The 24522-nt window shown below is 36.5% G+C and overlaps 1 protein-coding gene across 1 annotated transcript in view; it reads left to right on the top strand.

Moving 5' to 3' along the window:
• The first annotated feature begins 608 nt into the window (after positions 1–608).
• Positions 609–24522, top strand: part of LOC129281571 (A disintegrin and metalloproteinase with thrombospondin motifs 16-like) — a 60134-nt gene continuing 36220 nt past the window's right edge. The window contains exons 1-16 of the mRNA XM_064113433.1: positions 609–618; positions 1653–1948; positions 1982–2062; positions 2561–2723; positions 3824–3999; positions 5316–5405; positions 6354–6502; positions 7842–7988; positions 8327–8458; positions 13446–13575; positions 14511–14705; positions 15639–15854; positions 17154–17268; positions 17558–17730; positions 19793–19916; positions 20932–21006. Coding sequence (XP_063969503.1) covers positions 609–618; positions 1653–1948; positions 1982–2062; positions 2561–2723; positions 3824–3999; positions 5316–5405; positions 6354–6502; positions 7842–7988; positions 8327–8458; positions 13446–13575; positions 14511–14705; positions 15639–15854; positions 17154–17268; positions 17558–17730; positions 19793–19916; positions 20932–21006 — 2272 coding nt within the window. The remainder of the gene's footprint in view (positions 619–1652; positions 1949–1981; positions 2063–2560; positions 2724–3823; positions 4000–5315; positions 5406–6353; positions 6503–7841; positions 7989–8326; positions 8459–13445; positions 13576–14510; positions 14706–15638; positions 15855–17153; positions 17269–17557; positions 17731–19792; positions 19917–20931; positions 21007–24522) is intronic.

Here is a 24522-nt window from a genome sequence, read left to right as displayed (position 1 = left end):
GTTCGTCCGATAAGTCCTGTTTTAACAGAACGTTCTCGTAGTAACAGAGAGTCTCAACCAATCAACATCAAGAAAAGTTATAAGATCTGAAAACTTGTCGGACGAAAATTTTGATGAACCTTTTCCCAGATATTTTATTAGAAAATTAAGTGAATGGCAAATATCAATTATTATCCATCATTTCCGAATCGCATTTATGATGACTGTCAAATGATAATGACATTTCCTCTGAAAACCAGATTAGAGTTTATTTTGCTGAAAATACGAAGTATAATTTGCTTCGAAGTCCCTTCAAATGTTGATGATACTGTGCTCTTATCCCTCTTATCGCTAAACCGTGATGACTTTCTTCACCATATGAACAGCTTACTTGCAAATGGGGTTACGTCCATATTTCATCAACATTGAATTTTTTTGTCTGAATATAAAGATTTTTAGTAGCTATACAAGATGATACCAAAGAAAAGTTGAAATTCCCATTAAAAAGTGAACTAAAATGGCAAAGAAAAATCACTTTTTTTCAAAAGGGGTTTGGTCCATTTTAGTTTCATTGCAAAAGGGGTTAGGTCCACACAGAATTTTTTTGGAAGAGAATATTTAAAAAAAATATGAAGACAGGTAAATTCCTTTTATACCCAATTTTATGTTCTCATGGTAGTGTATCATGAAAAATTATTTTCCCATAGAAATATTGCAATATGGGAGAATTAAAACAATGATTTTCTTGGAGTGGACCTTACCCCTTTTGCAACCAAACTCTTCTGAAGAGCTCATTTGTCAAAAGGGGTTTAATAGGTACATTTTTCATAAATTTTATTGGTTTCTGTCTCAAAACCTCTGAATTTTTTGTCGCTCTGATGATACCAAAGAAAATTTGAAATTCAAATGAAAACGTGAATAAAAGTGGCAAAAAAAATCACTTTTTTAATTAAAAGAGATTGGATTCATTTCAGTTTGCTTGCAAAAGGGTTTAGGTCCACAATGATAATTTTTTTTTAATATATAGAAAAAAATTGAAGACAGGTAGATTTCTTTTATATCCAATTTCATGTTCACATGATAGGGTAGTACATCATGACAATTTAGTTTCTCAGAAGAATATTGCAATTAGGGAGAATAAAATACATGGTTTTTCTCGGAATGGTCCAAAGTGGACCTATCCCCTTTTGCAACCAAACTCTTCATATACTGCAGCAAAGCCATAGCACCAATTAAATAAGAAAATACGATGAAAAGACTCGACAAAAGTATGAATACAATGTTGTGGAAACAATGATCTCTGGGGCAGCATGCACGATTCAAGGGTCTATGACAGGACCGCCTGTCGTGTCGCCCATTTATCGAAAATATTTTCATTAGGTAAAAGCTAAAATTAGATAAATATCAGCTCATCATCAATGCATGGAAGAGCGATTTATGGTTTTAATTGTTTGCGATGCATCTGGAAATTAAAATACCAGAATATCGATGCGTAGTTGCAAATTTTGTAATTGATTTCATAAAGCTTACTACTAATCAAGCTCTAGGTATCTGATCTAGATCTGTGATGATATAGTAACAATTAGCTTTGGTTTTAAATAAGATCTCATGTATTCAGTGTTTACTGTAACTACTTTCATCTATTTTTAATCCATTTCAATTTTATGTTTCAGAATATGACGTCATCCTACCAAACATCCACGATCCATCCAAACTGTCAAAGCGGAGCACGGATTCGTTCCATCCCGACGCCGAGCGACATACGGTGACCTTTCGGGCGTTTGACGAGGACCATCACGTGGTTTTGGAAAGGAATCAATGGTTGATCTCTCCGGGTTTAGAGGTGGAGTATCTGCAACCGGATGGATCCACGCGGAAAGAACCGGTTCAATCCAGTCGCTGTCATTTCTTCGCGACCTCCATCTCACATGAGGGATCGAAAGGAGCATTGAGCACTTGTAGTGGATTGGTGAGATGATAATCGTGTTGGTTCGCGAGATGATTTGGGGGAAAGTCATTCTTACACTGTGAATATTTCTTGCCGCATTTTAGGAAACCCAGTTGGTGCTTAGTAAATCTGTTTGTAAGTTTCACTTAACTTTACGCACATGTTATCTGCTCTTGTGCAAAATGAGATAACCACTCTTCCGGTATGAATGAATTTCATATAACCGTAATCAAAATATTTCGCACATTATAGTCTAGTGAGAACTAATTGAAAGCCGTTATGATCAACAAATCTCCGTCAATTATCGTATATCCATAGTACTTTGTCCATTTATATTTACAGGGTTCTAAAGTTGTATATTTTTGGAAAATGTCTCTCAAATCAAACTGCTCACACTAAATATTTTTCATTATCTAAATGCATTGAATGGTAAGCGATAGGCGGGTGTATTTAACAGGAGGTGGTGGTGGTTCGTAGATTCGTCCACACCATCATTTTATTGACATAAGCTCTAAATCTTTGCATCATTATTTTTCCATTCTTCGTATCTGGTGGAATGGGTGTTAATACTATTAGTATTGTCTGATTATTATTTATCTATAAAGCTAAACTGTTAATTTCTATTCATTTTAGAGGGGAGTGTTATCATTAGAAGATGACATGCTGTTTATAGAACCTTTGAAAGAGGAACATGCCAGGAGGATTAGAAGGTACACTGATGGTGCGACCCACCCTCATCTCATATACAAACGACAAGCTACGGACGAAAAAGAAGCTTTTTGCCCAGGAGCAGTCTGTAAGATATTAATAGCGTAGTCTAGCATCCACTTCGCAGCCGCTTTCTGCAACTTTCAGAATCTATTGAAAATGCCCGTCAAATCGCAATGGGCAGATGAGTGGCTATTGTCGAAAGTTGGTGAACCGGGGCAGCACATCCTCTTAAGATTCCGACCAGATCAACAACAAAAATGCAAATATATCGTCTGTCCAGAGTACAGGACGACACAGCTGTTTTGATTCACCGATTTTTTACAAAGACTGCTTTGTTATGAAGATATTTTGACAAAAGATTATCTGCGTTAAAGAAAGCGTCTGTGAAGTGATAGCTAAATGCCCTAACGACTTTCATATCAATATCAAATTAAAGCCCCCCTCAATCTAATTCTCGAAATAGAAATGAGCTAATCCGGTGAGACGAGGTACCAGTCCTTCTGAATTATCTTTTCAGAGTGGATTTTGCATCTGTCGAGAGTGGATTTTTGTATCTTCTGGCGTGCAAATGTATAAAAAATGGTGCACAGTTCACTCCAGATATTGCTATATTGCACTATGTAAGGATGAACACTGCACTCCAAAAGGATAGATCCCTTCTCCTTGTATTCAATGCAATTAACGGCTCGAGTTAACAAATACACTCCTACGTTTATCCAACTCTGGTTCCCTTGACATTCCCACATCCGTCAAGACATGGGGGTCCGGGATTTGCTCACGCTGGCCATGTTTTCTGGAATGATCTTCCCCTGGTTATTCATGAATCTTCCATTCCACTTCAATTGACACATTTAAACGTTACCTTAAGACATTTCTATTCGATGCTTCCTACTCTTATTTTTTCCTGAATCTATTATTAATATATCTTTCTTTCTATCTTTCTTTCTTTCTTTCACTGCGCCTTGGGCACTCTGCCGAGTGGATTTGGCGCATTACAAATCCATATATTATCATTATTATGATTATTATTATTATCATCATTATCATTATCATAATTATTATCATTATTTCAGGGCACATGCATTCAAATAATCTAGCAACGATTTGGAATAGTGAACTATGCACTTTAGGGGATTTATCAAAACTAAACCCAAGCTTTAATCCGTACCCATTTTCAACTTTAAGTGCCAGTTACAGATAACGGTGGGATTGCAGGAACGATGACCCTCTCGGACGCCACCGTTTACGATGGCCCGTATCTTGGTCGTAAAATCATTGAGGTCTTTTACGTTGTGGACAAACTTGTCTACGATGAACATTTGACCGGGACAGAGAGCTATGCTACCACTATTCTAAACATTGTAAGTAGGCCTACATGATCGTGACAAACTTAAAAACAATATGGAATGGACTCTTGACAATATGTAGAAAAACATTTCATTTTGTTCAAATGAAGCTTTTGTTTTGTGTGTTTCGTAAGCTGGTTTATTTATTCATTTGTGAAAAATGTATAATTAAGAAAAATAAATAAATGAAAGTGAACTACAGTAAATTGACTCAAAGGACTGAATGTATTCCATGTGGCGATGTATTCCATCTACATGTATAAATCTATTGTGTTTAATTAATATTGTCATGAATCTCATGATTATTAATATTGTTGATTATGCATTTATCTTTAATAATTATCATCATTATTATGTTATGGTGGTTATTGTTATAATTTTTATGACTATTATCATAATCATTTTGAAGATTATTATTACTACAACTATTATTATTATTATCATCGTCATTACACTATCATTACTTTCATTATTATTATTGTCATCATCGTCGTCGTCGTCATTTTGACAATTGTTATCATATACTTTTTTTATCGTTGTTATCATTAATATAAGGTAATAAGCAGGAAGTCGACCAAATCATGCACTTATTATTTTTTATTAGCGTCGTTTTCTACCAATGCAGCAGATGCAACTATTCTTTGGTGATTGAGAACATTCATAGACATTACTGATATCATTTTTGTTATTGTTATAATTATCACCATCATTGTTAGAAATCATTATCATTATTTTTTTCTATGATAATAATTCTTATTTATTCGTATTTATTCTTCTACAACTTAATATGTTGAAATATCATTAAATTAATATACTTTCTTTTTATTGTTATAGAATTAATACGTACTCTCTTGTTCAAGTTAGGTCTTTAAAAGTTTCATTTTCTATTTCATGTATGTATCTTTGTATGGTATTATTATTGTATGTATGCCATGTATGTACTGTCTATGTATTACACCCTGCCAATGGCACACTGATTATATTGATATAGTTCTGTGCCATGGACCTGGGTCGAATGTATAACTTCTTTTGATTAATAAAGATGAAACATAATTATTATCATTATTATTATTATCATTATTTTCATTATTATTATTATTGTCATTATTATTATTATTATCATCATAATTATCGTTATTATTACCATCGTCATCAGCATCACAACTGTGATCGTGATTTATTTCACCACGATCATTACAATGGTTTCTTTCTCTTTCCAAAATCACTTTAGGAATCTTGATGTGTGAAACCCTATAATACGTTTTAATCTTATGTTAATTTGCAATTGATATCAGTTCTCCCTTTCTTTCTTCCCATTCGTGTATAATCAGATGAGCAGACGATTTGCAGATCCTAGTTTGGATATCGACGTCCGATTCTCAGTGGTTCGACTTCTTATCTCTATGACAACAACAATAACAGTGAGAATAATATTTGTTTGTATTTTCCTAAACCATAGGAAATCGACGCCGTGATTGTTTTTTTTTCGTTTGATCGATCATCTCTCATATTTTGAAATTCATTTGGATAGTTGATGAGCAATATTTAATGATAAAATATATACGGAGATGCTCATGTAGTATTTTGTCAATGAATTTTAAGAGAGAAATTAATTTAAGAAAGGAACACCAAAGGTACACTTTCCTTCACACACACACCTGTCCTTGTAAATACACCCTTATACCCCCCAAACCCACCCCGCACTCACGCGTACCAACACACAAAATTAATTGCAAAGTCCACATACCCTGGTACAAACAGAGACCATAATTGTATTTGCAGATTTCAATGTTTCCTGAAGCGGTTTGTACTTTCCCCCTGAAATCCAGTGATCTGCATGATTTTTTATTTCAAATCAAATGAATGTAACAGTTAATCTCTTAAATAATGAATTTTCGAACCATTCATGTTTTATAATAAATTCCTATTCGTGCCAATGCCTATCTCTCTTGCTTTTTTGTATTTGCACTTTTTCTTTGTATTAAAAAATATTTTTTTCCCCCACTTTGTTAATATCGGAAAATTGAAATTCCCATACCTCCCGCCAACACAATTGACACCCCCTCCTTCATTAATATCACCCCGCTTTTTTTACTTATCAATCACCCTCCCCCTTCCCCCACTCTCTCTCTCTTTCTCTCTCTCACACAATTTCTCTAGTTCCAAAAAGGTGATATATCTTTCCAATTTGGAAAAAGGAAGTTCAGTAGGTACCCTCCCTAGAATCAGTTTTAGATTGTCAATCATATTCATTTGTTTTTGTCAGCAATATCAAATTTAAAAATTAAGAATGTCAGTTGTAATTAGGCCCGTGTAACCCTTACTTCATCCAATCCATCTAATCTTGATCTCTCTGACATCTGACACAGGCAACAAGTCCTTCTGGTAATGTCGAGAGTATAACACCCACTGAAGTTGCAGATACTACCCTTCCAGAGTTCTGCACCTGGCAAGCTGCTTTAAGTTTAAATAATGACACGGATCCAAACGACTGGGACTTAGCCTTACTCTTTACTGGGTCAGTCAGAAAATATCAACACCAATCTGCCAAGAATTGATCTTATTAATGAGTAGCCGGAAGGGATGAAATTATTCTCAAGAGGCATGATTTAAATTACGAATTTCGCTCCTAGATTTACAAATTGCAGACATTTTATTCAAAAGTTAGATCGATAGCTTTATAAACAGAAATATTTTTTAATCATCCAATGAACTTTTATTCCAAGTTATTGGAAAATCTACCGTTTTTAGTGATTAATCGTCATACAGTCATTAGTATTACCACTATTAACAAAATACGTAGAGAGTTATGACAAGCAAAATGAAGATAATGGGTCAGATGCATTTGGCTTTGCTTGGCTTTTTGCTTGATTCCGTATGCATATAAATGAGCGAGCAAATGCTTTTGCTAGTAAGTTCAAGCAAACACTAACTGACTGCTAGCATTTCCTTGACGGTTATGCTAATGCTAAAGAGCATATGCATAAAGCTTGGTTTTTTTTTTTCAAGTTCCGTCAGAGCAGCTTGAGCGTTTGCTTGATCGGGGTATTCGCCGGGGTTATTCGCGTTTTCTTAATCATGTATATGCACTTGAGAGAGAACCCCAAGGTGTACCGTAACGTACATGTCCTTGTTTTCTTCCGAATAAGTGCAAACCAAATGCCACATATACAAATTTATCAAAAAGAAACGAGTTAGTTTGACAGTACGTCTGAGGAAAATTCAAAAGAAGCGGTAATTTGCACTGCCACACCTTTGCGTTTGAGTCCTGCCTTTTATGTGAGTCGTGTTCAAACCAGCGCTGACCTCGCTATTGTTCAAACCTCTAGCAATTGCTTTCTGAAGGCAAGAAAGGGTTCGAGCACTAGCAAGGGGTTATGCATATGAAATGAAGCAATTGCTGAAGCATGATCTTTTGCCTGGCTATTTATTGCTTGTTCTTGAAGCGATTGCTTGCCAGCAATTGCTAGTTTGTATGCATATGACCCAATAATTGGCACTAAGAACGTTATTTGTATACGCTGCTCCTTTGGTAAAATATATATATCATGTAAATCTCGTCTACAGGTTTTTTTTTTTCATTTACTTAAAATCATTGATGAAGTCCAGTTTTTCATATCCTGGTCAGTCGTAAAGAAATGATTAATCAAGATTGAGTAGAGATTCAAAATCAGACTCAAAGATGTGATTCAATCAACTACATTTTCTAAATGAAGCAACCTGGTTCAGGGGACAACATGTCGAAATAAAAGACAATAATTCGCTAAAATCAATTAATAATGAACAATCATTTAATGACGTAAGCATATTTTTAGTACAAAGTTTTCGTTCTTTGGTTTCTTCTATCCATGCAACAGTCACGATATCTACCGTGATAACATGGAGTACGTTCTGCAAGGTCGGGCAAGGCTAGGTGGAACTTGTGACGTCAATAATAAATGTTCGGTCACCGAGAATACTGGTTTGTCAGCAGGCCTTACCATGGCTCATGAAACAGGACATTCGTAAGTCATTTCATTATATACAATTGGATTACATTTAGTAGTATCGACTTTCGTGTGTAATCTCATGATCTGTGTCGAGGGTTGATGTGTCGTATTAGTTCTGGACGACAGACGCTTCTACGACGGTTTAGAACTATTCGCGAGACTACGTCTCGCGAATAAAACGTTACGAACAGGACGTACTCGAGTAGACGTACGGAACAGGCATGCATATATCTGTATGTGTGTGGGGTGAGGGTGTGTTGGCGTGCGTGCGTGTGTTTTTGTGTCTTTATGTGTGTGTTTGGCCATCAGCACTAACTGCCCGTCTACGGACAACTGTCTATTTCAAAATCCAGTCTTGGAGTGCAACACGATGTCCTGTATGGATGCGAAGAAGGTGTAAACATCATGGCTACCGCCTCAGCTTTGAGCTCTGGAGCAATGGAGTGGTCATCCTGCAGTTCCGAACATATGAAGATGTTTATCAGGTGAGGGATATCACTCACATCATTGATGTTTCAGTATTGAACAGTTCGTAGCTCCATTTTGCGCATGATTAGAAGAAGGACATTGACCTTTATACAACTCCCAAGAATGTTCTGTAATCTGATTGGTCCAAATCGGATCACGTGATATTCTGCGAATTGCAGCCTATTGCATCCAAAATGCACTCTCCTGCACTCTGACGTCATACCAAATGTACTATCCTGCACTCTGACGTCACAGTGCAGGATAGTGCGAGGTCTGAAATTATCTAGAATTTAGATCAAATAGAGCGTTCAGGGTAACTCAATAACATGGGGGAGGGGTGGGGTTGTATAACACAAATAATGCACGCATTCTTGTGCATAGAGGACCTAAATAATGAATTCTGTGCTCGACTCGCCGAATGGATCAGCGCGTTTCCGTTTTACACCCTGGCGAAGGCATTTTCCGGAAAAATAGCCACAAAGCGACTAGTGAAGAGTCTACGTCTACGTTTGTTTACATAATCAGCTGGGCGCTCGATCCAAAAGTCCGCACCGAAGATATCCGCAGAAACATAAAGCTGAGCTTATAGACCAAACGCTTTGCAGTCTCTGTATTTTGGTTGTTCCGCTGAACTACGTTGGCTCCATTATTATTTTTTTTTTTTTACTTTATCGCACATTATCGTTTATATGAATGAAAACGAATAATAGCTAAAATATTGAAAAATAAAACACATAATTACCTTTTTTTCTTCATATTATATCTATCCTTATATCTATCATATCTTTCTATCCACTATCTATGTTATAAATCAATCTATGGAACTACATGATATATCTATCTGTCAATTTGTCTATCTACTCTGTCTCCCTCATTCTCTATCTACCTATCTATCTATCTATCTATCTATCTATCTATCTATCTATCTATCTATCTATCTATCTATCTATCTATCGATCTAACATCTATCTCTCAAATTCTCTATCTATCCATCTGTCTCTCTTTTATTTCTCTCTGTCCATCTATTCAATCTATTCATGTGCAATTATCAACACTGCTTCGACTTCCTTCGGGAGTCTATTTCCTCAGCTCTACTTTTCCCTTTTTTGTGCTCGATTCGATTCAATTACTACTTTATTTACTTGTTACCATTGTTAAATGTCTTGCATGTATTGCATAATGAGTTTTTTTCTGAAGGTTGCCTCCTCGGTGCTTCTCTTTCAAAGTCCACCTCTTGCTTTCCCTTCTCTTTGTCTTATCCCAATTTCTTTCCCTTCTCTCACCTCTTTCCTCTTCTCTCTCCTCTTTCTTCTTAATCTTTCATTCCGCATTTTTCTTCTTTGGTGACACTCTGTAGTACTTTTGGCCTTTTGTATTTATTTATGATACATTTCTTTTGTATTGTATTTGATATTTATTTATAATGTTTACTTTATATTTTGTTATGATTTTATTTGTATGTAAACATTCACTTATTTCAGTCTTTGACTGCTTGTGATTGTATTTTGATTTATATTATTGCAATAAATCCAATATATATATATATATATATATATATATGTCTTAAATTCTCTCTATCCATCTGTCTGTCTTTTTCTCTCTCTCTATTTCTCTCTATCCGTCTATCTATCTCTCGAATTCTCTCTATCCATCTGTCTGTCTGTCTCTCAAATTCTCTCTCTCTCTCTCTATCTATCTATCCATCTGTCTGTATTTTTCTTTCTATCCGTCTATATATCTATCTTTCAAATTCTATCTCTCTCTATCTATCTATGTAACTACAGTATCTATCTATCTGTTAATCTTCTCTGTCTCATTCTTTATCTATCTAACATCTATCTATCTCTCAAATTATCTATCTCTCTCTCTCTACCCATCTGTCTTTCTCTAGTTCTCTCTCTCTCTCTATATATCTATCTATCTATATATCTATCTATCTATCTATCTATCTATCTATCTATATATCTATCTATCTATCTATCTATCTATCTATATGTAACTGCAGTATCTATCTATCTGTTAATATTTATTTGTCGCTCTTCTCTGTCTCTCTCATTCTTTATCTATCTAACATCTATCTATCTCTCAAATTATCTATCTCTCTCTCTCTCTATCTCTCTCTCTCTACCCATCTGTCTTTGTCTAGTTCTCTCTCTCTCTCTATGAATCTATCTATCTATCTTCTATATATCTATCTATCTATATATATATATCTATCTATCTATCTATCTATATGTAACTGCAGTATCTATCTATCTGTTCATATTTATTTGTCGCTCTTCTCTGTCTCTCTCATTCTTTATCTATCTAACATCTATCTATCTCTCAAATTCTCTATCTCTCTCTCTCTCTCTATCTATATATCTATCTATCTATCTATCTATCTATCCATCTGTCTGTCTTTCTCTCTATATATCTATCTATCTATCTATCTATCCATCTATCTATCTATCTATCTATCTATCTATCTATCTATGTATCTATCTATGTAACTACAGTATCTATCTATCTGTTAATTTGTCGCTCTTCTCTGTCTCTCTCATTCTGTATCTATCTATCTACACAGCAAAAACTGTGGTGTTAACCGGTGTACATAGAGGACCACACAAGTTATTTTACACCGGTGTTAAATTGGTGGTGTTAGTTTTACACCTATAGGTGTTATTACAACCATCTTTGGTGTTATGTTCAATCTCTAGGGTGTTATTTTAACACCTCAGGGTGTGGTCCTCTATTAACACCAATTGGTGTCAGTTTTAACACCACAGTTTTTACAGTGTATCTATATATCTATCTAACATCTATCTATCTTTCAAATTCTCTATCTCTCTTTCCCTCTATCTATCTATCCATCTGTCTGTCTTTTTTTCTCTCTTTCTCTTTTTCCGTCCATATATATATATATATCTATCTATAACATCTCTCCATCTCTCAAGTTCTCTCCCCCATCTATCTATCTATCTATCTATCTATCTATCTATCTATCTATCTATCTATCTATCTATCTTCTATCTATTTATCTATCTATATGTAACTACAGTATCTATCTATCTGTTAATTTGTCTATCTTCTCTGTCTCTATCATTCTTTATCTATCTATCTAACATCTATCTATCTCTCAGATTCTCTCTCTCTCTCTATCTATCCATCTGTCTGTCTTTTTTCTCTCTTTCTCTATTTATCTTTATCCGTCCATATATCTATCTATTTATCTATCTATAACATCTCTCAATCTCTCATGTTCTCTCCCCCCATCTATCTATCTATCTATCTATCTATCTATCTATCTGTCTATCTATCTAATATCTATCTATCCATCTCTCTGTCTTTCTCTCTATTTATATCTATCTATCTATCTATGTCTCTATCTATTTATCAGTCTTCTATATCTATCGTTCAGCATCTAAGTGTATCAATCCATCAAAATTCAATTTTCTTTCTATTATATGTATCCGTTTATTTTTATTTTGTCTTTCATTCTATTCATTTAGTTAATAATTTATTTTTAGAAAAAAAAACTTTTTCATAACTTTTCATTAAAAAACGCAACTGCAAAAGCATGTTCGGATTCCACTCATCTGCTCTCTGTACATGAAGTGCCGAGGAACTCTATGCTTTAATCATAGAGCTATTAATAGCTCCATGCTCTAATCAGCAACTGTGTAGATTGCATGTTAGAACGATAAATACACAAGTACGATGATACACCAACCTGGTGGACTACTCGCCTGTGTCGCACGCTGCAACCAGCGACGTGTGTAGACTCTTCACTAGTCGATTTGTGGCTATTTTTGCGGAAAATGCCTTCGCCAGGGTGTAAAACGGAAACGCGCATACCGCACTCGGTCCTGCGGACCTCGGTGCAATATATCCATTTGCTCTTCTCGCACATCGTTCCTTATTCGGCCCTGCATGCAAGCGCTTACGTGCATTATTTGTATACCAATGACATGTTGTTTTAAAATTCAATGAGATAAGCACCAACTTTGATGTCTTGATTATTGTTTTGAATTGTGATTTTCATTAGATCCACTGGAAAGCAACAATGCCTCACTTAGAGACTGGTATTAACATTTCGCCAAGCACATTGTAATATCAACATGCTAATGCATTCAAAGTAGAAGTGTTACAGATACCTTCAAATGTATTAATTGATGTGCTATTCTAGTTACCTAGTCTATCCAATTTCTGCATCCTGCTATGTCATGTATGCTAACATAATATCTTGCTTTGAAATTTGCCTATCCTAATTAAAGTAAGGAGATGTCAACTCCGAATTGAATATACAACGCGTGTAATATGGTGTCATACATCAGTTAAACCATACTAAATGCCGACTGGAAACAACATTGCAATCGAATGTATGGTGGAAAATGGTCTTGGTATCCTTCTAAATGTGTACCAGGGCATCTGGAAATTAAGACGAGGGGCCCGTTTCATAAAACCTGTTACAATAACAACTTTGCAATTACAGAACAAAGCTACTGAAAGCATTAAATTTGATTGGCTGATGGTAAACTTGTAATATAAATTGAACATTGGTTACTTTAACCAATCTTTGTGAAAAGGAAACAAAGATGGGTGTATACAGGACGAGAAGGAGTTAAAGACTATTTAGACATGTTAGAAGTATTTGCGAAAACGTAATGTAGATTAAATCGAATGTTCAACATTAAAGAAACGCTGTCTGCCTCTGTTGGAATGCTGGTAATAATAATTGTGATTACAAAAATATGATAATAATGATAATGATAGTGATACTTATTATAATGATGATGATAATAGTAATGGTGATTATAGTGATGACGATGATAATGATGATAACAATAGTAAGGAGACTAGTGATTATAATGATAATAATGATAGTAAAAATTGTAAAAATAACAAAAGGCCAACCGTCCACACCTTCTCTTTTTAGTGCCACAGGCTATAGTTTGTCAGTGACATGAACAACAACCCATTTTTTAAGATGATCAAACTAATTGCACTTTTATTTTATTCCAGCTCTCGTGGATGTATGGATGACGTACCTCTTCATTCTCTGGCTGACATTTTTGATATCCCGGTTCAAGATTTCAATGAACAGTGTCGACAGGTTATGGAAGACCCGGACGCAGAGAGCTGCCAAACAATTGTAAGTTGAAATTATGTGACTCTCCTAGAATGGCCCCCTCCCTTCCAACTTTTATAATCAGATGAACAAAAAGTAAACGAAACCATGCAGGTCCATGACGTAACAAACTATTTCTTGGGATTTCCGCTCCTCACAAGGCCGTTTCTTGGCAATTCATATGTCTTTGAGGTCAGAGACGTATTAGGCCTACATACACGTGTGATAGTTGGATAGAATTTGTTGTTTAGCACCCATGTATGTTTTCTTCATGTAAACACGTTTAGCACAATTGAATAAAATTTGTCACTACCACTAGCGTAACCCCATGTTTCCAACTCCAAGAGGTTACCAGCTGGTAACTCATTGCTGTTACACTCCCATCTCTCGACGTACATTGGCCTCTTATCAGTGGATCAGTGGCTCAGGGATGAGGTGACAAATCCATGATGATGATGATGATAGTGGTGGTTGTGGTTTTGGTGGTGGTGGTGGTGATGATTATGATTGATCATAATTATAATAGTGATGATGGTGGCTCAGATGATGATACTAGCGCAGACACTTTCTACAACGCACCTGACCAATTCCTTTGAAAATTCAAGTAAAATCACAATGAACAGCTGAGAGGTTTCTGTCGAAAGTTGGTGGACCTGGACAGCAGATCGTCTGATAATTCGGACCGGACGAAAAACTTGCAAATATGTCGTTTGTCCAGAGTCCAGGACAACACTGCTGTTTTAATTCACCGATTTTTGACAAAGGGTATTTTGTCATTGACGGGCTTTGACAAAAGACGTTATAGAAAGCGTCAACGTAGAGATGGCAAAAATGCTTAATGTTGATCGTAACGATGAAACTGATCACGACGCTGGTGGTGTTCAAATGACGATTATGATGATGACGATGATGATTATTGCTGTTGTGGCTGAGGTGGATGTTGGAAATAATCAAAATAGGTAGTAATGGAAAGAAAACTCCCTAAAATGATGGCGAAAGTGACACTGATCATGATGATGAAAACGATTGCCCTGTCTATCGCATTACAGACGAACTGCACAAAGTTGTATTGCACTCTTCCTGGAAGTTCATCCTGCAGGTCCAATTCAGTACCAGCAGAGGGAAGTCCATGTGGTGATCTTAGTGGTAATATGGTATGTATGTTTTTGTTCCTTTGAATGCACTCGCTAACACTGGTTTTACTTTAGAGACTGAGCTGGACGCTCCCAATAACTGTTTCCTGTTTTTATGATATATTGTGAAGCTACCATGAAGTTGTCACGTGAATTACCTTTTGTTTTACCTTACTGCTGCTTGACACAGAGTAATGATTATGTAAACATGATGAATACAGTTTGATTGTGCATGAAATAAATGGACGAGATCGAGCCCCCAATGCTGACATGAATTGTGACGAATCATGTCGGTGGAGAACCGGCGGCAGTTATCTCGTCACCGACGTGGATTCCCTTAGCTATACCTTAAACAGTTTAAACGGAGATCTGTGGTCTATAGTCTAGCTTTAGGTGGTTCTCCTCGATTTACTGAAATTAACCTAATATACCCTACCATTTCCAGGACTAACTGTAATATTTCTGTTTAAAAAAACGCTTCAGAGAATTTCAATACCAGATGAGTGCATAAAATAATACATTCCTATCATAAAATAAACTTCCTGTGCATCTGCACAACAGTGCCACAGCACTGTAATAACTATTTATAACACTTGTACAAAAGTATGACGTCCACCTGATAAGAAATATTCCCAACACATGTGCGTATCTTAACAGGGGTTGTAAATATTCCAAACATATATATAAATCTTTATACCCTAACCGGGATCTAGTATTTTTTGTAACACAAATTAATTTAATTGTATCAAATTTCTTTCCTAACAGAAGTGATTGGAGATAAAATAATTATTTTTAATAATGGCTTGTGTACAGAAGGCCTGGGAATGAAACAGCAACTGTTATCATGTGCTAGTCTTGTGTGAAGACCCACTTATTGACCAAAGTTCCAATCAGGGTCTGTGCCTGCAGACAAATAACATGTTGGTGTGTTTTCTGGTACTCTATCGTTCACAGAGGTGCATAAATACAGAATGCGTTAGTGCATCAATTGCGCTTCCGGCGGCAGTGGATGGTGGATGGACAGAGTTCGGTGCCGAGTTTTCCTCATGCTCTCGTTCCTGCGGGACAGGGGTTCAATACCGCAGCAGAGCCTGTACCAATCCCAGGCCACAGTGGGGCGGTGCACCATGTGAGGGGCAAAGCCATATCTACAAGATTTGCAACGAACAGGTAATTTCTTCATTAAAAAAACTCAACATATTTTGATTACATTAAATCGATAAGTGACTGAAATAATCATAACATATTGTACTTTGCATTTCAGGTGAGTGTATCACTTTAACATAATTGAAATTTGTAATACGATGGTTAAGGACGTTTTACAGACTATAGTTAAAAGTGAAATTCATGTCATTTTCACCAAACTTTGCACTTACATACTTTAGCACCTGAATATTCCAAATATGCAAAAATTAACCATGGGCCAATGTGCTTGAGTTTTTGCTATAGAGCTTCAAAGTTCACCCAAAAGGATGTTCTTGAGAATTGCGCATTCAAAAGAATTTGGCATTTTTATACCTCACGAGATCTCTACAATGATTTTAAACCTCTATTACCCAGTCAAAATCCATGAAAATTTCATCAAATTTCGCAATATAGTCAATAATTGTATCATAAGATGGAAAATCTATTTATATTGCTATTTGTTTGCCCGAGTCTTTTAAGTCTAACAGCATTGTTGGTTTTTAAAAATTGTGTGAAAGAGAACAAAAACCTCACCTAAAAAATGTGAAATTTCAATAACAAACTTGAGAAGGACAATAAATGCTGCACTATATCAAAAACCCATGTAATTTTCACCAATCTTTGCAAAGTTGTAAACCTTAAAAAAGTAGGCGTTCATGTGCTTGTTTTCAAACTTATCGCACTTTTACTAGAGCAAATATGCTTTTTATGACACCAAAAAACGCGTCAAATGCTTTGTATCTATGTGAAGAAAAATTCCAAAACACTCTACCATTTATTCAATCTCGGGGTCGTTTTTTCATACTTTGCTGCACTGCAGAGTAAAGTATCTTTGATATTGTAGAGGTATTTAAAAAATGTTCAATTGAGTAATTCCAGTTTATTAGCTTCATAAAATAACACATCGGATCTGAAGTTAGTGCAGATAAGGAGAAAAATCAGCTCATACCTACAGCTGATTAATCACCTGTTCATCCATAGTGACGTCAGCACACAGAGTGTAAAATATGCGCTGATCATGATGCACACAAACATAACTGTGGAACGTCCTTAAGCCACCACTTCACAATTGCATTTACCATTGTAATCGTGAACGTAAATTACAACACGCTGTTAACAAGGAAAAAAGATTATCAGGTTTAAAGAGTGAAATTATCGTTTTGTCTCCTTCTTTTACTTCAGTGTATTTTTACAACTTGGGGTGCCTTTTTTTAGTTTCCTGTAGAGGTTTTTACTATAATCGGTAAATAACTTAAAAGTTCACAAATTCTCATTTCCATCCAGCCCTGCATGACGTCACAAGACGATTACCGAGATGAGCAGTGTGCCTCAACAAATTCAATTCCGTTGGGTGGTGTGATCTACGAGTGGACAGATTATCAACATTCAACTTTTTTAGGTAATTAATTCGTCTTTATGATTTTTTAACGTTTCTTGTTGAATTCCTTTTTTTCACATCGAAGAGGGGCGGTTTAATTGTACCATCATCTTTTGTCTTTGTGTACTTGTAGCTCAACAACGTCACCCTTTTGTCTCTTCGTTTCCACTTGCTGGTCAGATGTTTTAAGGAAGAATCCTATATCATTAACAATGTTTTTTATTGCCTCTTGGATAAAAGTTGCATTATTTCCTTTCATATAATATCAGCTCAAGATATGATCACCTTTAATGCAAACTTGTATTAACAGGAGATGAGGTCTGCGAGAAGAGTTGTCTGACAACAGGGACGAGTGGACTTTTTCGCAGCGACAGACCGGGAAACTTCCATGACGGGACCCTGTGCTGGCAGGAATTACCCAGTGATGTCGCTAAATCATTCGAGTTCACCAAGTCACTTTGTCTCAATGGAAAGTGCCAGCAGGTAATGTCATCGAAAGATTTCCTTTTAAGTTAAACCTCTAAACTTATATCAAGTAAAAAAAAAATCGACTGTCATTATTAGTGTAGACATTGCAACTGCAATGGGGACGAATTCAAAAATGCAGTAAATGTATTAAAAATGCCCGTCCAATGACGATGAACGGCTGGGACGGCTTTGTCGAAAAAAACGATACAGCAGATTAGTCCTAAAATTCGGAGATAGCAAAAAAAAATGCAAATATATATGTCGTCCTGGACGAAACTGCCTTTTTTCAATTCACGAATTTCGACAAATACTTCTTGGTTATGCTTTGTAATGAAAGGCATTTGATAATAAATTTGGTACATATTCTTAAAACCGAGCAACTGGTGATACTTTCTTGTGGTAAATGACGTACCTCCAAATTTGCATTGGCGCTGTGTTAGCTCCAAAGAAAGGGTCACCAGTCATGCCTAAAGTCGTTCGTAACTTCCGTACAGCTTTATGAAATACCCAACCGGTCATATGCGTGATGCAGTACTAAGTCGAATGAGACCAGGGGATGTTTCACAAAGAGTAAGTATGACTTACAGTCGCACTTAAATTCCTAGGTGCGTGGGGGTATCAAAGGTATTACCGCAATGATCAGATCACACCAATAGGATGCACAATACTGCGTATTAATCAATAAGATTGTGCCTTGCATAATCATATACGAGTCCGCATTTAAGTGCGACTCTAAGTCATACTTAAACCTTTGTGAAACATCCCCAGGTGGGTGTTTCATAAAGCTGTTCGTAAGCTACGAATGACTTAACGGACGACTGGTGACCCTTTCTTTTGCGACATGGTGAATCCCTATAAAGCTGACCTAAGAACATGTTCCAGTCCTGCGTAAAGTCATGCATAATATACGAACAGGTATTACAATTTCTAAAGGCCACCGCACACCTTAAGGCGACCGCACACCTTACGATTGGTCTGCGACCCGATTTCAGAATAAAATGTAGTAGAATTTGATGCTAACATTGAGACTTGGAATATCTTACTGTGTAATGTTCTAAATCATCGTACGAATACCTATGTTCAAATTTGTGACTATGCTATCATCCTTCTTAGAATAAAAGCGAATTTAATATCTAGTCGTAATGACGTCATAGCATTCGTACGATTGGCTACGATTTGAAACTAATTTGGCCTTTACTCCGAAATAAAGGCTTGCAATCTTTCAAAATGGTTATATTAGTATTTTTTCAATTAATTTAAACCTCAAATGAAATGATATGTTCCATTCACATTTTCAGAAAATGAGCAAAATGCGATTTGTTCCAAAATCGGATCGCGAACAGTCGTAAGGTGTGCGGTAGCCTTTACGACCGTTCGCCATTAGGTTAAAATTAATGAGAGAATACTAATATAACCATTTTGAAATATTGCAAGCCTTTATTTTGGAGTAAAGGCCAAATTAGTTTCAAATCGTAGCCAATCGTACGACTGTTATGACGTCATGGTATGACGGATGGTAGCATAGTCATAGAATTAAAGGTAGGTATTCATACGATGATTTCGAACATTACACAGTAAGATATTCCACGTCTCAATATTAGCATCAAATTCTACTACGTTTTATTCCAAAATTGAGTCGCAGACCAATCGTAAGGTGTGCGGTCGCCTTAACGGGAAGTGTTCGTGATATCTGAATTGATAAGTCTGATAATCACTTTCCAGGGGCATGTTGCAGAAAGGAATGCGTTTGAACGCAAGCCAAAATATCAAGCACAAGTCCAAAGTGCGTATGACTTTTAGAGTTCCGTTCGATTGCATCTTTTTCTGCAACGGGCTCCAGGTGGGTGTTTCATAAAGCTGTTCGTGAGTTAAGAGCGACTTTAAGAACGACTGGTGATCCTTTCTTGTGGTAATCGGTTTATTCATTGGCGATGGTTTGGCACGTAAGATAGGTAAACCTGTCATTCTTAAAATCGCTCTTAACTTACGAACAGCTTTATAAAACGCCCCCCCCCCCCCCCAGGAATGATACAAGGATCAGTGAAATAAATTCCGTTTAATTCCGTTTTCTCCACAGAATTTCGGATGTGATGGCGTTCTTGATTCTGGCCTTGTTTACGATGACTGCCATGTTTGCGATGGAGACGGCTCATCCTGTGACTGTACGAGTCTGGAGTTGACTTCTTGGTCATCAACAGGAGGTAAGAACATGGGCGCCATCACAGGGGGCATAGGGGGCGCCACCCCTGTGATTTTTAGGAAGTGAAGGGGAGGAGGGCGAGAAGGGCAAAAAAAGAGGAAAATAACAAGGAAGTAGAAGGGGAAAAAAATATTTGTAAATGTCTTTAAGAAGAGATCTGAATCATGTTTCACCGCTATTCAATTAATAAGAAAAACACCTTTATGTCGTTTCCCCTTATCACGACGCCATGGGGACGCCCCTGTGTAAGATTCGTATCGAACTCGATCCCTCCATCTATCGAGGATCCCATATCTGTCACGCCCGTCTCTGCCCTACCTCTCCCATTTTAATCTAGCTTGGCCGTTATGAGAGGGGGGCTACTTTTTTCCCGAAGCCCAATATCCCGCCAAACATATGAGTGAGACTAAGAAGTCTCATAACCACTCCCCCTTCCCATCCATCCCACCGCCCCCGCGCCAATCGACTTCAGTAGCAGCCTGAAGTTGAAGGGGGTGGTGATCATAAGAGACTTTTCTGAGCCTTCCTCTATATTGGAAAAGGGGAGAGTAGCTCCCCTTTCGCCAGCCAAACTGGACCACTCTTCTCCTCGCTCAATGTTGCATTCAGTGTTACAGATTTGATTGTGACATTTTTAAAGAAATAAAACAGGACTTCAATAATTCCTTTGTAATAAGGTAGGTTATCTGGTTGATTGCTTACCATGATAAGTCATGCTTGCCATCACGTCAGTAATTGCATTTTTCTAACCTCAGTGAGTGGGTTAATGTTTTCGCTTACAACCAATCAATAGATAGAGTTCCACAGTTACAAATATGATTTACGTGTCATATTTTTTCACACCCGATTGGATCAAGGATCCTACTTGAACTTCGATTCATGAAAGTGTGATGACAACTTTGGATTTTTCAAAAGTCATTTATCTGGACAATAACCTCATCAATTGATCTTTCTTTCGAATTATATCCAAATTGAATCATGTAAAAAGAATACGTGTTTTTGATCTTGGTTAACAGAGTCTGTGATTGCCACTATCCCTATTGGGGCAACTAGCATTACAGCTGATAGTTATGGAGACAGCCATTTCTTAGGTGAGTATAATTGTGGAATAGTCATGGAAGCGTGTGGTGTAGCGGTTCTGACTCGCGCCTTGTAAGCAGAGGGTCATTTGTTCGAATCCCACCGAGACCTAGCGTCCTTTGGCAAGGCGCCAATCCACACGTTGCCACTCTATACCTAGGCGCTAAATGGATATCCGGTAGGATACGAAAGCCTATGTAAATTTGCATAGCCATTGTGTCTTGATTGGGACTGGATTGTGAGAATGCTCCCCGTGGGGGGGGGTGGAGAAAATTGTGTGCGGGCTAGCCACGATTCGATGACCGGGGTAACATTTCAGAAGCAGTAGTAGTAGTAGTAGTAGTAGTAGTAGTAGTAGTAGTAGTAGTAATAATAGTAGTAGTAGTGGTAGTAGTAGTAGTAGTATAAGTAGTAGTAGTAGTAGTAGTAGTGGTGGTAGTAGTAGTAGTAGTAGTAGTAGTAGTAGTAGTAGTAGTAGTAGTAGTAGTAGTAGTAGTAGTTGTAGTAGAAGTAGTAGTAGTAGTAGTAGCAGTAGTAGTAGTAGTAGTAGTGGTAGTAGTAGTAGTAGTAGTAGAAGTAGTAGTAGTAGTAGTAGTAGTAGGAGTGGTAGTAGTAGTAGTAGTAGTAGTAGTAGTAGTAGTAGTAGTAGTAGTAGTAGAAGTAGTAGTAGTAGTAGTAGCAGTAGTAGTAGGAGTAGTAGAAGTAGTAGTAGTAGTAGTAGTAGTAGTAGTAGTAGTAGTAGTAGTAGTAGCTCACAGGCTTTGTCATTGTTATGGAACTCTTGGAAAGAAACATTCTTGAAAATAAGCGATAAATATGCACCTTTCAAAGAAGTAAGGGTAAAAGATCGTTACTGCCCTTGTATTACTTCGGATATCATCCAGCTCATGTATAAGCGTGACCATTTAAAGAGTAAAGCTGATTTAACTAAATCTCAAGATGATCATTATGAATTTGTTAAATGCAGGAATTACTTAAACATAATTCAAAACGAAAGAAAATGTGCTTATTTCAATGATATCTCCAGGAAATATAGTAATAATGGTAAGAAATTATGGAAAGAAATGCAACAAGTTACAAGCAAGTCTAAAAATGATAATTCATCATCCTGCTGTATAGATAGTGACAAAATGAATGATTATTTTGTCAATGTTGGTAAAAGTATATCCCAATCTTTTCCTCAAAATGTGTGTGTAAATTGGAAAAATCCCTCCTGTATTTACACATTTGAAATAGAATATTTAAAAGAGGAAAAAATCCTTAAACATTTACTTCATTTAGATAAAACAAGTAATATTGATGTACTAGGATTTGATTCAAGATTACTTCAAATAGCAGCACCATATATTCATCAATCCTTAACCCAAATTTTTAATCTAAGTATAAAATGTGGTGATGTACCAGAAGATTGGAAATTGGCAAGAACAACTCCAATCTATAAAGGGAAAGGCCCAAGGAATGAAGAAGCAAATTATCGCCCAATATCTGTCCTTAGTCATATCTCTAAAATAATAGAAAAGGAAATTCAAGAGCAATTGCTCCGATATCTCCTTAAACACAATCTCATCAATACTGAACAGCATGCGTTCCTACCACACCACTCAACGACTACGTGTCTCCACAGAGTCATTGATGAATTCCTTGATGCATTTAATGAAAAAGAAAAAATAGGAGCATGTTTTTTAGATATATCGAAATGTTTCGATTGTGCAGACCATGAGATTCTACTATTTAAAGGTCAAGTCTACCCCAGCAAAATGTGTATTTGAATAAATAGAGAAAAATCAAACTAGCATAATACTGAAAATTTCATTAAAATCGGACGTAAAATAAGAAAGTTATGGCATTTTAAAGTTTCGCTTATTTTTCACAAAACAGTGATATGCACAACTCAGTGACATGCAAATGAGTCAATCGATGATGTCCATCACTCACTATTTCTTTTATCTTTTATTGTTTGAATTATACAATATTTCATTTTTTACAGATATGACCATAGGGACCGACTCAACTGAATCATATACAGTGCGTCCCAAAAAAAACTATACACTTTTGAAATGGCTGCCAAATAAAAAAAAAAGCACTTTGGGGGAAAAGACTTATAGATATGGAAAGCCAATAAAGTCAACTTTCAAATGACACCAAAAAGTTGGAAAACTATTCATGCTTGAGCGAGCACTGCCCACTGAAACAAAGGGTATGAAAATTAGGGTGGGCCGGAATTAGCCTTCCAATTTCTTTCAGGTTTGTTTGTTTGGTACATGCAAAGTTGAGGGTTATTTGGTAAATTAAAGATCAGTTGTGATCAGTTTGTTGTTTGTGAAAATTTAATGCGTTATGAAATTGAAATTTAATGCATGAGTGATCATGAATTGCAATTTTTAGTGCAGCATCTTTTCTTTATCATGTGGATCTCAACAATGTGTTCATGACAGTCAGGAGAAGAGGGGATAATATGACTTAGGTAGGTGAAGTACGTTGATGGGATAAAGGTCAACAGAACATTTAGCAACCTAGCAACCCCTCTCTCCATCTCAACCCCCCCCCCCGCTTCTCTTCTCCTGAGAGACTAAGCTCGGCTAGGCTGGGCAGGAATTAGCCTTACAGGGTTTTTTTAGTGGTTAGTCCTTTGGAACTTGCTAAGCTAAATTAATGAGTGAGATAAGTTTTGTTTCCTAGGCAAATTCATGAGTTACTAAATTGAAATTTAATGCATGAGTGAACAGGACTTGTAATTTTAGTGTGGCATATTCATCTTGTGGACCTCAGAAGTGTGTTCGTGAGAGTCAGAGTAATGTGATGGTACCTGTTACAAGCAAGAGGGCGAGATATGCTAAGACTTGGTTAAAGGGGCGTTCCTCTTCTTTTTGTCCTTTTACAAATTAAAAGTCATATGTACCCTCCCCTCTCCACCTCCATGTCCCAGCCCCCCCCCCTTCCCCTCTCTCTGTCTCACTTCCTGGATTTTAGCCTATTCAACACTTAACTGCCATGTGACCGGTGGCTGATGGTCAGTTTTTTTTTATTGAATAATTACCCAGAAATTTAATGATTATGATGATTAATGAAATAATTTATTGAAAAAAACTGAATGTTTGATTGATCACATTGCACATTGAATGAGTTGATTTACTGATAAATTGTTGATTAAATGATAGGAAAAAGGTTTTGCCCAAATTCAGAATTAATCATTAAATTAACATTCTGCTCTGGACTTTGCGTACATGACAATAGCCATCAGTCTCTCAACAGGAGGGAGGGCGGGAAAGAGGGAGGGGGCTGAATGTTCTGTTGACCCTTATTCCATCAACCTACTTCTCCCACTTAAGTCCTATCTCACCCCCTATTCTCCCGACTCCCATGAACACATTGCTGAGATCCACATGATAAAGTTGAAATGCTGCCCCAAAAGAGATCCAAATGATAAAGTTGAAATGCTGCCAAAAAAGTGTAATTTGTGTTCACTCATGCATTAAAGTTCAATTTAATAATTCATAAAATTTGCTAAGCAACCAAAACTGGTCACG

This window comes from Lytechinus pictus, chromosome 18 (assembly GCF_037042905.1).
Source record: "Lytechinus pictus isolate F3 Inbred chromosome 18, Lp3.0, whole genome shotgun sequence".
NCBI lineage: Eukaryota > Metazoa > Echinodermata > Echinoidea > Temnopleuroida > Toxopneustidae > Lytechinus > Lytechinus pictus.
The sequence above is the reverse complement of the archived record's forward strand: the minus strand, read 5'-3'. Positions and strand labels throughout refer to the sequence as shown.